General features: G+C 56.6%; 2 protein-coding genes across 5 annotated transcripts; both read right to left on the reverse strand.

The window, feature by feature from the left end:
* Positions 1-1181: 1181 nt before the first annotated feature.
* Positions 1182-9281, reverse strand: NCLN (nicalin). Of its 4 annotated transcripts, none has more exons than XM_061356074.1 (16): positions 9011-9280; positions 7302-7492; positions 6945-7089; positions 6235-6329; positions 5938-6018; positions 5696-5799; positions 5510-5598; positions 5218-5357; positions 4474-4652; positions 4226-4313; positions 4104-4142; positions 3837-4000; positions 3210-3263; positions 3050-3128; positions 2269-2368; positions 1182-1810 (listed from the first exon to the last, which is right to left on the reverse strand). In XM_061356074.1, exons 1-15 carry the CDS (start codon positions 9192-9194, stop codon positions 2309-2311), a joined length of 1692 nt encoding a protein of 563 aa, XP_061212058.1. In that variant the 5' UTR covers positions 9195-9280; the 3' UTR covers positions 1182-1810; positions 2269-2308. The 4 variants fall into 4 exon arrangements, with proteins under 4 accessions (XP_061212058.1, XP_061212059.1, XP_061212061.1 ...); XM_061356075.1 differs by lacking the exon at positions 1182-1810 and adding an exon at positions 1845-2071 and having other exon boundaries at positions 9011-9281; XM_061356077.1 differs by lacking the exon at positions 1182-1810 and having other exon boundaries at positions 1845-2368; positions 3837-3997; positions 9011-9281.
* A 1588-nt stretch (positions 9282-10869) lies between these two features.
* Positions 10870-12054, reverse strand: S1PR4 (sphingosine-1-phosphate receptor 4). The gene has a single exon (XM_061355725.1). It carries the CDS (start codon positions 12052-12054, stop codon positions 10876-10878), a length of 1179 nt encoding a protein of 392 aa, XP_061211709.1. The 3' UTR covers positions 10870-10875.
* Between the last annotated feature and the right edge of the window lie 3513 nt (positions 12055-15567).

A 15567-nucleotide genomic window follows, 5' to 3' on the forward strand; every position in this document is an offset into this window, starting at 1 on the left:
CAGGGCCTTTCCTCTTCACACGGAGTACAAGAGTAGAGAGTTCCTATTGTGCAGTAGCACTTCCTGCAGAGCAACACAGCAGCCTCTTGTTTGGGAGACGGACTACAGCCGTCCAAGCTACCCGCACGCAGTCCCCGTTAGTGCTTGTGAGGGTGGGAGTGGGCAGAAAGAACAGCTTCAGTGCTTAAAACCTGTTGGAAAAGCAGGTTTTTGGAGGTGCAGACTTTGACAGCACCAGGGCAGCAGGGAACACCAGGCAGAGAGCAAAGCCAAGGGGTTTCTGGCTAGAAGCATCCGCTGCCAGCCACTCGTGTCCATGTGGACATATGTTTTCCGTGCTTCTTCCTTACACGCCATGGAAACTCCTGATCAAAAAGGCTCAGTAAAAACAGGGGCAACAAGAACCAGCTACATGGAGCTCTGCTGCAGTATTGTGAGCTTTTATTTCACCAGAACAGTGGCTGTATTTCTGCCTTCATGGCTCATGGCAGTGGCAGAACTGAGCAGATGTGCTGCATTATGGCTCAGCACTCTTTTTTTCCTTGGGTTTTCCAAACCTAGCAGAATAGCAGGGTCTATTACAAGCTTCGCTGTCAGCTTCCCAAAGGAAGCAGCACTGGGGGAAATGGAGTTCGCTCTGCTCCAGCTCTGAGAAAGCTGGAATTTGATGGGAGTGGAGAGTATTTCAATGCCCATGCATTTGGACCAGAAGCAGAAGCCCTTTTCCATAGTAAAAACTACTTTCTCTAGCAGCCATCTACACAAAGGGCATCCAGATTACAGGACAAATCGTTATGTGCCCCTCAGATTTATGAACTCCCCTCCTCTACCTCTTTGAACCTTTCATTTAAAGGGCTGCCACTGGCTCCAGGCCCTGCATCAGGAGTGTGAACAGTTCCCTGTCGAGATCTGCTTTAATGCTACAAGCCTGACAGGGACAGAGCTGTTACCACATTGCCTTGGTGGAAGCCTTCGACTCTGAGCTTCAACTTCAGGTGACAATTCCTGAGCACCCAAGCCTGATCTCTGAACAACACTTGGCTCTCCAGCCAGAAGCAGCAGCACAGTTAAACTCAGCCTTGCTCAAGGATAAAAGTAATAGAGAGTGTGTATTCCAAGAGATGCTCTCTTAGGTATTGTTCTAGAAAGAGCCATGTTTAAAACGACATTCATGAAACTCCTTTTGAGGTTTGTTTTGCTTTTTAATGGCTAAAGGGACCTGCCTCCCTCCATACACGCTGGGGGCAGCACATGAAAGGACAGCAACAAGCACTTTGGGAACGTGCAGGCCAGGAACAGTGTTTCCAAAACTAATAAAGAGCTGAAAAACATGAAATGAGACCCTGAGATGCAGATGAACATGGGAAACCCCCCCAAAATCCAGACCCCATCTGGAGGTGAAAGCTGAGGAATGGAGAGTGAAGGGATTACAGACCAGAGCTCAGCAGGAGCTGGGTTGCTCTTGTTATTAATACAACCAGTTCATTTAAATACATGGAACAGCACAGGATAGGGCCCTGCAGCAGCTGGACCTGTAGAACACCTCTTCAAAACCAAGCCAGAGGTTGGTACAGAGCGATGGCAGCTGTGACCTGCTCAAGGACCAGAGAAACCAAGTACCCAGCACAGTGCATCTTCCACTGGAGACAGGAGGGAATCTGCCCTGGCACAAACCCTACTGCAAGGAACCTGCTTGACCAATCTTGCCTCATCCTGCCAGTAACAGCGGAGATCAGTTCCAGTGCAGCTCCTTGAAGGGAGGGAGTTATTGCACAGTCTAATTGCTCAACACACCTTCCTAAAGCCAGGCCTGGAAGATAAGGAAGAGGTGCCATAAGAAACCATGCTAATAGCATTCTCTTTAATTTCATGTGCACTTCTTTTTGGTTTAAACAACTGCTCTGAGTCCTGTTTGCTGGGCAGAGGTTATACATCACTCTACTCTGTAGTTTCCAAGTATGACATGTGTGTCCATGAAGGTGCTGGACTCGCTTTTACACTCACAGAAGCTGCTCAGAACCAGCCAGTGTTGGATCAACCTGCAGAACTCCTGATGTCTCTGAGCCTGTCCCTTGCCAAAAGCAAAGGAAACCAGACATGGTGCAAATGCAGGGGAAGAAGGTGAAGAAAAGCACTTCAAAGGTGCACAAGAGTTAAAATGTCACATTCTTTCTGCCTTCCTCCCCTCTATAGAGAAGCAAAGAGGAGACAGAGGAAGAAAACCAGCAGGATTCAATGGAAGGCAGAAAAAGTTCCTGATGGGCTCACCGATGGCTCAGTGCTGCTGTCTGGGTGGTGCCTTGGGGCTTCACTGCTGCTTGGTTTTAAGGGATAATCTCTGTATCATCCTGTAAAGGAGACCGAAGTTCTGGGAACAGAAGGAAAATAAGTAACCATCAGTCCTTATCAATACTCATGAAATGACTGTGTTCTACAGAGAGGCAACAGGCACAAACTAAATGTGAGGAAGAACCTCTTTACAGTGAGGGGGACTGAGCACCAGAGTAGGGTGCCCAGAGAGGTTGTGGAATCTCCTTCCCTGGACATATTCAGGAGACATCTAAGGTGAGCAGGGAGATTGGACTGCATGACCCTCCCAACCTCAACCATGCTGTGTTGTGGAAGCTTACTAGAAGGCTTAACTCAATCCCACTGGGCAAATGCAACACCTTGTCCGGATCATACGGAGCACTCTCACCCTGAGGACAGGGTGCACTTGGTGCAACAGGAGGAGTTATTACAACTCGGAGCTGCACAGAAGTGTTTGTGCCCATCTCACCCCCCTGGAGATGATGCAAGCACTTGATAAAGTCTTTTCATTTTCTGGCTGCAGTTTTGTTTCTTCTGGAAGGGAACTAAAATGGCAAGAGGTGGCCTTCAGGTACTCAAAATACATCCACATCAAAGAGCTATTCTGGACTACTGCTTTTAGAGCGGGGTGGCATTACTGTCCCAACTGTGGTGCTGGGAGGGTGTGAGAACCAGTTACTGCAGCTAATGTGACTTGTGAGGGAAATACTACACCCATTTCCTGCTTCTCCCCCCTTACCTGCACTGCCACATAGGCAACACCAAGGTAGGCGGCGATACAGACAGCCAGGAGCAGGTCAAAGATTGCTGGCTTGACCCTGTGACAAAGAAAGAACACCTGAAATTGCTGCAGCTACAGAGGGAGGCAACAGCTCCCTACATTCAAGAGAGCTCCATACCTGTATGCATTCATCACCTGCTTCAGCTGGTCATAGAACACAAACTCAGGGTCCCTGTGAAAAGAAGAATCCCTTCAGGTTGTACAATGCATCTCAATACTGCAGCAAGGACAGCCCAAGCCCCTCATTCCCAAGGAGTTCATCCAGACAGAACCAGGGAAGCATTGACCACCTGCATTCCAGTTTTGAACTGGTTTTAGTTAAGTCTTTCCTTTCCTACCATCAGAGGCCTGAGGGTACCATTCAGAACATGCTGTTAGCTGTCTCAGAGCAGCCCATGGAAGATGCTTCACCATGGTCATTAAACTGCTTCAACCCCAGCAGGGTTGCCTCCTTGCAACTAAAGTTTTCCAGGGGACCCGAGTCTTTCCCTGCATCCCGAGGAAAGCAGCACTCAAGAGTGGGAAGCATGGAACCAAAACAAGCTCTTCACACAGAGGGAGCTGCTGGGACTTGTTACTGTGGTGTGAGGATGAGAAAGAGCTTTCTCTAGGACAACAGAGAGCATGAACCAAAGCTGACAGGAGAGAAGGAAGGACCAATCACTTCCAGCTCCATGCCAAGAAGCTGGACACAAAAGCACTGGAGGGGGGAAGCCAATGTGCATGCTTTCACTCCTTGTCTTACCTTTTGTCTGCCTTTACATGATGCTGTTTGACATCCTTCAGGTAGCGACCCATATAATATTCTAAGGTGTTGAGGAAGGTGCTGTCTTTATCGATGAGCTGCGCCGCCCTGGGCTGACTGCTCAGCCAGTCCATCACTGATTCCAGCTGCTCCTGCTGGATCTGCTGCAGGAAAACACCCCCAAAGCAAAAGGAGTCAAGCACCGAGACCAGGGCCCCTCTCACAGACCCTTGATTCCTTCTTCCCACAAAGAAAAACTCTGCTCACCATCTGGTCCGTGAAGATCTGCAGATCTGCAGGTGCGCCCTGCAAGGGAATAAAAACCCTTGGTACAGGGCACCTGCTTGGGCAGGACAAATGTGACAGACAGCCCTATGGGCAGCTCTTACCTTGTCTGTTAGGTTGTAGATGACCCTTGTCAAAGCCTCAGCAATGATCCTGGTATTCCTGGTTAGTGCCTTAGTGTCTACTCGTGACCTAAAGCAGAAGAAGGGGCTTATAGACTTGTTGGTGGCTCTAGAACTCCTCTAGAACTCCCCTTTCCCACTGCAGCAATCCAGAGCCCATCTCCCAGTGGGTTTTCACCCATCAGCACAGCAGCAGCAGTGCTGAGGTTGGATGTGAGGTGGTCTCCCACCTCCTGTCCATGATGCTGTTGCGCCGGCTGTCCCGGTGGCTCTCCAGGTGGGAGATGGTGAAGGCAGGCAAGCGGCGGATGGCGAAGCGCTCGTGCTCCCACGCCAGCATGTCCTCAGCCAGGTTTATCTTCTTGTGCACCATGGAGAACTTCACCTCTGGGAACTGGCTGGCAACAACCTGAGGCAAAGGACAAGCCATCCAGGGTGTCACTGCCCACTGCACAGTCCCAGCTCACACTGCCCAGACCCGGCTGGTTTGTGTTCCAGAAGATGCAGTTACTTCCACCTCTAAGGTGCAGTTACTGCCATTAAGAAGTTGGTATAACGTCAGAAAAGAAGTGGTGAATGCTCCATCCCTGGCAGTGTTCATGGCCAGGTTGGACAGAGCCTTGGGTGACACTGTCTAGTGTGAGGCATCCCTGCCCATAGCAGAGGGGTTGGAGCTGGATGATCTTACGGTCCTTCCCAACCCAAACCAGTCTGGGATTCTATGAAAAAGCTGGTTTAGTGTCACTACAGGGGAGCTTTTGCAAGCACCAAGCCACAGGAAAGTGCAGTGGAAAATGCAGATCTAGTCTGCTTCAGTTGGGACTGCAGCACAAGGATTTGTCTGCACTTCAAACCAACACCACATGAAATCCCTCAATGGCACAACTCCTCCTTCATTCCTTCCTCTCTTGGAGAGCTGCAGCTCCCCACATTAAGTCCCGAATTCCCCATCTACCTATAACACTTCTCATTACCATCTCCAGCTCCCTCAGAAACGCATGCTGCAAAGTGCCCTCCTTGGGAGGCTTGGAGACATGGAGGTGGAGGCTGTTGCCTCGGCCCAGAGTATCGAGGCAGAGAACAAATGCTACGTTGTCCTGCAGCAGGCTGGAATCTGGAAGAGACAAATCCAAACCCTTATTGCTCTGCTTTATGCTGGGATTTTCATCCCCAGAAAGCAAGGAGATTCCCCCAGGATGGTTCATATTCCCGTTAACACCATTGTATTAAGAAGCCTTGCTAGAGAACACGCAGCCCCCTCCTCACCAGTGTGATCCAAATTGTCTTCCAGCCACCGCTTGGTTCCTTGATAATTAAACTTGCCACCTCCAGATGCAAAGAACAGCAAGTTGTACCTGCAGGTCAAAGAGGACAGGAGAGTGTTAGCACATCACACTCCACACTACAGGACTCAGCCTGGAGCACTGAAGCAGGAAGAGGGCAGGTTCTCACCCCGCGTGTGTACGTCGGTAGGTGTAGAGCCGGGAGAAGAGCCGGGCGAGTTCCAGCAGCACTGAGATCCCGCTGCCATTGGAGTCAGCCCCATGTGACAACCACTGCAGGACAAAGGGAGACCAGGTGACAACCCTTCACTGTAACAGCCTTCAGGATAGGCCACCTCGTCTTTCCTTAAGGCCAAGAAAACCCACAGGGGTAGAGGCCATATAGGAGCTGCAAGAAGGAAAGATACTCACTGGAGCCACTCCGAAAGAATCATAGTGGGCAACTATCACAACAGTGGGCAGGTCTTCTCCACCCAGCCCTGTCAGCCTTCCCTGCAGAGGAAAGAGGTCAGTGTCACCCAGCATCACCTCCTGTCCCCTGTACGAAGACTTCTACACTCACACTGGGCCTGAAGCAGCCTCTCTTCCGAGGACTTCAGATACTTCTCTGGCTGAGAACCCCCCTCACTTCCTCTACCAGTCCAAATGAAGCCCCAGCAGAAGATGGTATCCCACCAGTGTTGCAGTTTGAACCCATCCACAACTCACCTCCACGCTGGGGATGAGCCAGTCATTGATGGCTTTGCTCTGAGCCCCGCTGGTCACCATCTGGAAGCCATTGGCAGTTGCTGTGTGCAGCAGGACTAGAACAAACCAGACAGAAATGTGCCTCTGGGGAAGCTTCATCCCTTATTTCCATCGTTTTGAGCTTTGGAGAGGCCAGCTTCAAACCATCTAAGCCCTCTCACTTGCTGCTTGTGCACTGACATGGAAACCTGGTGACCAAGCACTTCCATTCTGTCCTCAAATCCCAGCATTTTGAGCTGGCTAAACCAAACCCCTTTCTCCAGCAATCCTGAAGTTCATCATAAGCAGCAGGTCACTAAGATAGAAAAGGTCTTTACAAGGGAATACATGGAAGCACTGAACTGACCTGTGGGCAGACAGAAAGCTTCCCAAACCCCACCACACTGTAGTCATTTAACATCTTCAGTGCTGGTTTTAACCTGAGTTTTGCTTTCTCTCTCACTTGCAAGAGTGTGAAGCTCCACACAGCTGTATTTCTAAACTCAGCCAGGTAATACTCTAATACTCTCTTGTACTGTGTTTTAATTCCATTAAACCTTAAAGTGCTTTAAAAAAGACAGAACATGAAGGCAGCAGACCCTTGGCTCATGGTGCATGACACAACAGACTGCTCCCAGAGGTGGGCCCAGGCCTGTCCTTCCTCTGAACCTTTCCCACTTGTTAGAACTCACCTTCTGCAGCTGAGGCAGAGCCCTGCGAGGCAGAAGCAGCCCGGGTTTGCTCGTAGATAGACAGCAGCTCCTCATCTTCCACTGCAAAATAGACTGGCACGATGGTTTCCATCGCGAGCATCTCCGGCTCGATCTCCATGAATTGCTGAGGGTTGAAAAGAGACAGAGACTCAGCAGCTGCTAAAGGTGCAGGAGGTCAGAGCAAAATGAACCTCCAAAGCAGAGGAAGCCAAGCTTGAAATCAGAGCACGTGCACTAAACCAGGAGCTTTCAGTCCTGCAGCAACCCAAACGTCTCCCCCACCCCACCTCCACTCCATCTCCCATGGGAAGAGAAAGGGAACGTGCTGGTTTTTACCCTGACGACATCCTGCGGGACAGAGGAGATGGCTCGGGGCAGGATGATGACCACAGCACCCGCGGACTGGCGCAGAGCTTTCTGGTACTGCTCATAGGAGAAATCCACCAGGCGCATCATGACGCAGCGGCGGCTCAGCACGTCCGCCTCCACCGTGCGCGCCTCCGTGTTGAGCACCGCGCTCCTGGTGCCTGCAGGACAGCAGCAAGAGCCTGGCTAAGAGATTCCAGCCCAGCCCTTTCTCAGGGCCAGTGTGATGAGCTTCTGAGCAGCCAGGACCTGCAGAGAGCCAAGCGTGCCCCTTCCACTTCATCCAAGAAGTGACAGAGGTCTGGGGGTTTGCCTTGCATCCACCCGTGCAGCCACGTCCTGCCAAACTCACCTTCCTGCAGCACTACACAGCCTTCCCCAAGGCTCCTCTCCACCACAGCCACGCAGGCTGTCCTGGCTCAGGCACCAGGATGTTTCTGTGCAGCCTGCTTCAAACTGCTCCCTCTCTCCTGCTCTCAGTCCCAGCATATCAAATCCCCCACATGAAAATGCAGTCCTCTGGGAAAGCAGCAGCCTGGAGGCTATCCAGCAGCTCCAGCACTCTCCAAGAGCAGACCACAAGGACATCTTGTATAAATAGAACCAGAGAACGAGTTGGAAGGGACCTTAAAGCTCATCCAGTGCCACGGGCAGGGACCCCTTCCACTGGAGCAGCTTGCTCCAAGCCCCTGTGTCCAACCTGGCCTTGAGCACTGCCAGGGATGGGGCAGCCACAGCTTCTCTGGGCACCCTGTGCCAGCGCCTCAGCACCCTCACAGGGAAGAGCTTCTGCCTAAGAGCTCAGCTCAGTCTCCCCTCGGGCAGGTTCAAGCCATTCCCCTTGCCCTGTCCCTACAAGCCCTTGTCCCCAGCCCCTCTCCAGGTTTCCTGCAGCCCCTTTAGGCACTGGAGCTGCTCTAAGGTCTCCCCTTCAGGAGCCTTCTCTTCTCCAGGCTGCCCCAGCCCAGCTCTCTCAACCATGATCTACCACCACACAAAGAGACAGCAGGAGACCCACGAGCCCATCTGCCTGGGACCCAGCGAGGCTCTCAACAACGTGGAGGTACCTCCGGGAGAGTCAGGAACCCCGCTTGGCTCTGGGTTAGCGAGTGCAGGAGGAGGAGGCTGAGAGCTCCAGCACTTCAACGATTCACGGAACAGGTTTGACTGTAAGGAAGGTGTTGCACAACCAGCAACAGAACGGAGGAGCTGGAGGTCACCGGTAGCATAAGGGAGGAGCTGTAGAAGGACAGACTCCCGAATGGAGGTGCTGCTGAAGCCTGAAGAGCCAAGAGCCATTGAGGGCTCAAAGGCAGCACAGAAACGAGCTCAGCACCAAGCCAGAGAGCTGCGGAGTGAACCCCACACGCAGGAGCCTCCAGGGCACAGCGGAGGCCCCGGCCAACCCCTGGGTCACCCTGCGGGGTCCCCTCCTGCTCCCGCTGAGCCTGGGCTTTGCCCGACGGGGCCCGGCTGCGCCTTCCCCGCGGCCTGTGCTTGGCCGCCCTCCCCGGGCCGCCCGCGGCTTTGCGGCCTGCGCTGGGCCCCTCCCCGGGCTCGGGGCTCTCGGCGGGTCCCCCCCATCGCTGAAGGGGAAGGAGGGAGGCAGGGAGGAAGGGACGGACCGAAAGGGGGGGGGGAGGGTTCGCCCTCCCGTAGGCCCGATCCCGGTGTCTCACCGTAGGGCTGCCCGCCCAGCTCGTACTGCTGCATGCGGTACACGGTGAACTCGTGCGCGGCCTCCGCGGCGGGCGGCGGGCCCAGCAGCAGCAGCAGCACGGCGGGCACGAAGAGCAGGAAGCTCAGCGGCAGGCACGAGGCCTTCAGCACCGACTCCAGCACCTCGCCCGCCTCCTCCAGCATCGCCGCGGCAACGGCACCGGCCCCGGCCCCGCCGCTGCGGCCCCGCTCCACCGGCCACGCACGGCACGCACCGCCCCGCGGGCTGCTGGGAGATGTAGTTCGCGGCGCCGCCGCAAGGGACGCTGGGAGTTGTAGGCGCCTCCGTTCGTGCTCTCGTAAGCGCTGCAGGGGGCGCTCCGACGGGCGAGCACCGGCCCCCCCCCCACCCCGGTAACAGCCCCGTTGCTGCCCCCAGCCGCCCCGGTTGGGCATGGAGGGCGCTGCCGGTACCGGTCCCCCCAGGCCATGAATGAGGGCTCGGGCGCGGCTGTTCCAGTTCCAGCAGCTCCGTTTATTGGGGAGAGCGGGGGGCTGCCCGGCGCGGCGGGTGCGGGAATGGGGAAGGGGGAATGCGAGGCACGAACCGGGCTCCGTCGGACCCTGGGGCTGGTTTGGAGCTTCCCAGCCCCGGCCTCAAAGCGAAGGGCTCCAAGCGGGGGCAAAGCCACCCCGGAGCGGGTCCCCATGGAGCTGCAGGAACTCGGGATCTCCCGTGCTACATGGAAGGGGCAGAGGCATCAGTGGGGCATGAGGCCGGGGGAGGATCTGTGTGTGACTGCTGAGCTGCGGCTCCTGAGCTGCCTCCTCTGCTTCTTCCAGCCCATCGGGAGGTGGAGACCCTCAGAACATCTCCTGTGCGACCCCTTCCTCCGGACGGGACAGGATCAGTCCCTTCCATCCCCTGGAGGAGCCTGCGGCTGCTCCACCCCACTGCGGTCCCTTGGTGATGATGACTCTTGGAGTGACTGCTGCAAACACTGGTGTGGGGAAAGGCATCATCCATAGAACAGGGTCCAGTTCCAACCCAGCAGAGGGATGTGCCCGCATCCTTCACTCCCACCCCACCGCGGTCCCTTGGTGATGATGACTCTTGCAGCGACTCCTGCAAACACTGGTGTGGGGAAAGGGATCATCCATAGGACAGGGTCCACTTCCAGCCCAGCAGAGGGATGTGCCCGCATCCTTCACTCCCACCCCACCGTGGTCCCTTGGTGATGATGACTCTTGCAGCGACTCCTGCAAACACCGGTGTGGGGAAAGGGACCATCCATAGAGCAGGGTCCACTTCCAACCCAACAGAGGGATGTGCCCACATCCTTCACTCCCACCCCACCGTGGACCCTTGGTGGTGATGACTCTTGCAGTGACTCCTGCAAACACTGGTGTGGGGAAAGGGATCATCCATAGAACAGGGTCCAGTTCCAGCCCAGCAGAGGGATGTGCCCGCATCCTTCATTCCCACCCCACCGCGGTCCCTTGGTGATGATGACTCTTGCAGTGACTCCTGCAAACACTGGTGTGGGGAAAGGGATCATCCATAGAGCAGGGTCCAGTTCCAACCCAGCAGAGGGATGTGCCCGCATCCTTCAGTCCCACCCCACCGCGGTCCCTTTGTGATGATGACTCTTGCAGTGACTCCTGCAAACACTGGTGTGGGGAAAGGGATCATCCATAGAACAGGGTCCAGTTCCAACCCAGCAGAGGGACGTGCCCGCATCCTTCACTCCCACCCCACCGGAGCCGTATCCCAGGCTGAAAGCCAACAACAGGGATGGAGCCACGCTCTATCAACCCAAGCCGCCTGTGTTGGCCTCAATCGGGCCAGGTCCTGGTGGGCAGTGGGGCACCCTCCTGCTCGCCCTCAGAGGCTGGGCAGGTTGCTCATCATACTGGAGTTACTGGAGAGCGGAGCGCGGGGCCGGGCGCTGCGGAAGCTCTCCCGGTACCGCAGGGAGCTCTCGGTGGATGAACCCGAGTTAATGTCCGTGACCACCACACAGCTCCCGGGCTCACAAAGGCCGATGCGGACGCAGCAGCAGCACAGGAGGCTCCCCACGGCGCGGCGAACCTCCACGCTACGCAGGGAGTAAATGATGGGGTTCACCCCTGAGTTCAGCATGGCCAGAGCCAAGGTCCAGTCCAGGCTGTGGAGGTGGGCGCAGCTCCGGGGCTCGCAGAAGACATCCAAGAGCAGCAGGACAAAAAGGGGGCTCCAGCAGATGATGAAGGCCCCCAGGATCATCAGCACGGTCTTGAGCAAGCGCAGGGACCGCTTGCGGCTGTGCCTCGAGCTGGTTTGCCTCGAGCTGGCCTGCACCAGCTGGAAGATGGAGATGTAGAGGCCGAGGATCCCCAGGAGGATGATGCTGAACATGACCACAGAGAAAAGGATGTAGTTCTTGGAGTAGAGAGGCAGGAGGACGGAGCAGGCGCTCAAGTGGCAGAGGCAGTTCCATCCCAGCAGCGGGAGCAGCCCGATGATGAAAGCCAAGAGCCAGCATCCCACTATGAGGCCACGTAAGCGCAGGGTCTTGCTGGCTTCATTCTCAGCAATGGGCCTCACCATGGCACTGTAGCGCTCGATGGCTGTCACCAGCAAGCTGAAGGTGGAGGCGGCCAGCGCCGTGAAGAGGGTTCCCTCCCGCAGGAACCAGAGCTGCGGGGAGAGCTGGAAGGTTTTCCTGCCCGAGAGGCAGAGGTTGCACAGGTAAGCAGCCCCGGCCAGCAGGTCGCTCAGCGTGATGCTGGCGATGCAGGAGTAGACCCAGCGGCGCGCTCGCAGGCACCGCAGGATGGCCAAGAGCACCAGCAGGTTCTCCAGGATGATGATGCAGCTGATGATGGCGAACGCTGTGCGGATGAGCCCCGTGCCCTCGTCCCCGGCCTGCCTGTTGCTCAGCTTGCCCGTGAAGTTGTAGTGCTGCAGGATGATGTTCACGTTCCTCAGGGCAGCCAGCTCCAAGCAGGAGCTTTGCCTGTCAAGTCTGAGCTCAGGATACTGAGCAGAGCCAAGGGGAAGGGAGAGCTCTGGACGATCCATCCTCAGAGCCTCGGGATGCAGGATGGACCAAGGCTTGGGAGCAGAGCAGAGGCACGAAGGGGCTGTGGCTGGAGCAGGCTGAGCCCAGCAGCTCTGTACAGCGTGGAGATGTGAGCCAGAGCCCTGTCTGCCCGCAGCCCTGGAAGGGAAGGGGAGAGGAGGGTGAGGTGTTTTGTAAGTCCAAGCATGAGCATGGGCTTCCTGTTGTTTAATGCAGTTTCCTGATGCGAGTCACAGCACTGACATCGTCCCTAACATCATCGTTTGTGGCTGTTCTCAGCTTTGCTCTGCTTGGGAAGGTGGGACAGGAGTGAAATGATGTGTCAGGGACCGCTTTGAGTCAGGGGAAAACATCTGCCTGGGCTTGGGCTGCTCAGCAAAGCCACTGAGAGCACCCAGAGGCACCAAGAGCTCTGCCTTTGGTGCCATTCAATTCACCCCTGAGCCTGGCAGGGAGCAACTACCCCTTTACCACCCATGGGATGTACCCAAGGCACATCCCTGCCCAGGCTCCCCGTGGGCCCAGCGCCTCCCTCAGGACACATCCATCCACATCCTGCCCTGTCCATGCAGCAAGTCCAGGCAGCCCAGGGCCATAGGAACCAGCAGTCAGAGCCCTGCAGCCTCCACCAGCACCTCTCCAAGCACCCATCAGCAATAGGTCAGGAGCTTCCCACCATCCAGGACAGGGAAGCACAAAGCTGCTCCCCCTTGCTGTGATTGAACATCACTGTCCATCATTGACCCCGTGCCTGCAAAACTCAATGTGAGGATGCTGCTCCCAACACAGCGCTTCCATCCTCCGGATGCACTCACCAGTGGTACCCGGCCGAGGCTCCCGCTGCCCGCTGAGGTCCAGCAGCTCTCCAGATGCGTGCCTATGGCCCGGCAGGGAGCAGGCTCCTTGTGCAAAACAAGAGAGGGTTCTACCTACCCCAGTGGGAAAGGGGAAGTTACAACATCAGCATCAACCACAGCCCTGTGCGGGGGGGACCCCACCCAGGGCAACTGCACAGAGAAAACACCCAGAGCACCTTGAGCTCAGGTTAAAGCTGTGGCTGCTCCCTGCTCTCACCCCCCCCCCCCCAAAGCCATGGGGAGGTCCCCAAGTGGAGAGCAAAGAGAATGGGTTGGGTTGGAAGGGGCCTTAAAGCTCATCCAATGCCATGGGCAGGGACCCCTTCCACTGGAGCAGCTCCAAGCCCCTGTGTCCAACCTGGCCTTGAGCACTGCCAGGGATGGGGCAGCCACAGCTTCTCTGGGCACCCTGGCACAGCGCTGGGGGCAGAAGGGTCAATGATGGGGATGCTCCGCACAGCCCAAAGGATGCAGGGATGGAGCCGCTCGCCCTGCCAGGGCCCAAGGAGCTGCTCGAGCTGTTGGCAGCGCGTGAGCAGAGATCAGACAAGAACCAGCTCCTCATCAGGGACATCAAGGGGGGCAAAGCAGAGAACCCCAGCCTGGGTTGGGTGGAAGGGAGCTCAAAGCTCATCCAGCTCCAACCCCTGGTGCCATCTTCCGCTAGAGCAGGATGCTCCGAGCCCCTGTGTCCAACCTGGCCTTGGCCACCACTGCTCCCATCAAACCCGAGGTGCCCTCAGCCACAGGAGGGGGTTCCTGTTGTCGAGCAGCAGCTCCCTGCCCATCCCTATCTGCACAGACACAGATCTTGGTGCTTCTCCTCTGCTGCTCTTTCAGTTGAGATGCTCTTCCTCTGAGATGCAGGGGCAGGGGAAGGACAGTGCTCGCCCTCAGATCAGGACCCTGATAGTGCTGAGCCCTGGGCTTGGGGGGACCACAGGAGGCAGAGGGGGGGAGCCTGGGTGCTGAGACAGCACAAACCTGGAACCCTCCAATGCAGGATCCTGCCAACGGGGAGGAAAAAGCACCTTGTGTCCATAGGGAAGCATTGGGCTGCAGACCAGGACAGCCGGAGAAGAACCTGGAGCATCCCATCCCTCCCATCTGGCTCTGGACCGTGGGGACCATGAACAGATATGGAGGACAAAAGCAGCAGCTACCAAGAGGAGATAACACATTGATGACTTGTTTGAGGGTTTCCTGCTCTGCTGCTGCTCAGGCCCGATTAGAGCTTGTCTGTTCATCCTGATTAAACAGAGCTCCCATGTGGCTCTGCCTGGGGGCTCATGGACCAGGGCAGCCCCATCCCTTGTCCCACAGGGCTCCCACCCCACCCTGGCCCCGCTGTGCAGCCCCAAGCTCAGCTGAAGCATCCCTGCACCGATGGTGGATGTTGTTGTGCCCCAGGAAGGGTGGAGTTGGGTTGGTTTAAAACCCATCCTGGCACTGGGGTGGTTTCATTTCATAGATCACAGAATCCCAGCCTGGGTTGGGTTGAAGGGACCTTAAAACTCCTCCAGCTCCAACCCCTGCCACAAGCAGGGACCCCTTCCACTGGAGCAGCTTGCTCCAAGCCCCTGTGTCCAACCTGGCCTTGAGCACTGCCAGGGATGGGGCAGCCACAGCTTCTCTGGGCACCCTGTGCCAGCGCCTCAGCACCCTCACAGGGAAGAGCTTCTGCCTAAGAGCTCAGCTCAGTCTCCCCTCGGGCAGGTTCAAGCCATTCCCCTTGGCCTGTCCCTACAGGCCCTTGTCCCAAGCCCCTCTCCAGCTTTCCTGCAGCCCCTTTAGGCACTGGAGCTGCTCTCAGGTCTCCCCTTCAGGAGCCTTCTCTTCTCCAGGCTGCCCCAGCCCAGCTCTCTCAGCCTGGCTCCAGAGCAGAGCTGCTCCAGCCCTCGCAGCAGCTCCATGGCCTCCTCTGGCCTCTCTCCAACAGCTCCAGGTCCCTCTTGTGCTGCTGCCCCAGAGCTGGACAAGTTCATGTGGGGATGTGAGATTGGAACCAGCCCTCGCCCAGGAAATGGGCTCTGGGTAATCAGAGGGGGGGGCCGTGGTGGGGACCCCGGGTGTGGTGCCAGAGGAAACCAACCCGAGCCCAGCACCTCCCCTGTGCAGGGGCACCGCATGTGGCGGTGGCAGCAGCGATGCCAGTGATGCTGCAGTGATGCTGCAGTGATGCTGCAGTGATGCTGCAGTGATGCTGCAGTGATTGCCAGTGCTGCTGCAGTGATTGCAGTGCTGCTGCAGTGATGCCGGTGCTGCTGCAGTGATGCCGGTGCTGCTGCAGTGATGCCGGTGCTGCTGCAGTGATGCCGGTGCTGCTGCAGTGATGCCGGTGCTGCTGCAGTGATTGCCAGTGCTGCTGCAGTGATGCCGGTGCTGCTGCAGTGATGCCAGTGCTGCTGCAGTGATGCCAGTGCTGCTGCAGTGATCGCCAGTGCTGCTGCAGTGATCGCCAGTGCTGCTGCAGTGATTGCCAGTGCTGCTGCAGTGATGCCAGTGCTGCTGCAGTGATGCCAGTGCTGCTGCAGTGATCGCCAGTGCTGCTGCAGTGATCGCCAGTGCTGCTGCAGTGATCGCCAGTGCTGCTGCAGTGATTGCCAGTGCTGCTGCAGTGATGCCGGTGCTGCTGCAGTGATGCCAGTGCTGCTG

The sequence above is a fragment of the Neopsephotus bourkii genome, unplaced genomic scaffold, assembly GCF_033783945.1.
Source record: "Neopsephotus bourkii isolate Nb327-2 ecotype Australia unplaced genomic scaffold, CSIRO-AGI_Nbou_v1 NB_838, whole genome shotgun sequence".
NCBI classification, from domain to species: Eukaryota; Metazoa; Chordata; class Aves; order Psittaciformes; family Psittacidae; genus Neopsephotus; species Neopsephotus bourkii.

Excerpts from the sequence above, each read along its gene's own strand:
- S1PR4 (XM_061355725.1), bottom strand. The coding sequence starts at position 12,054 with ATGGATCGTCCAGAGCTCTCCCTTCCCCTTGGCTCTGCTCAGTATCCT.
- NCLN (XM_061356074.1), bottom strand. The coding sequence starts at position 9,194 with ATGCTGGAGGAGGCGGGCGAGGTGCTGGAGTCGGTGCTGAAGGCCTCG. Across the intron at positions 7,493-9,010 it reads GCTGGGCGGGCAGCCCTACG|GCACCAGGAGCGCGGTGCTC; the intron begins GTGAGACACCGG and ends GCTGTCCTGCAG. Across the intron at positions 5,358-5,509 it reads AGACAATTTGGATCACACTG|ATTCCAGCCTGCTGCAGGAC; the intron begins GTGAGGAGGGGG and ends TGTCTCTTCCAG.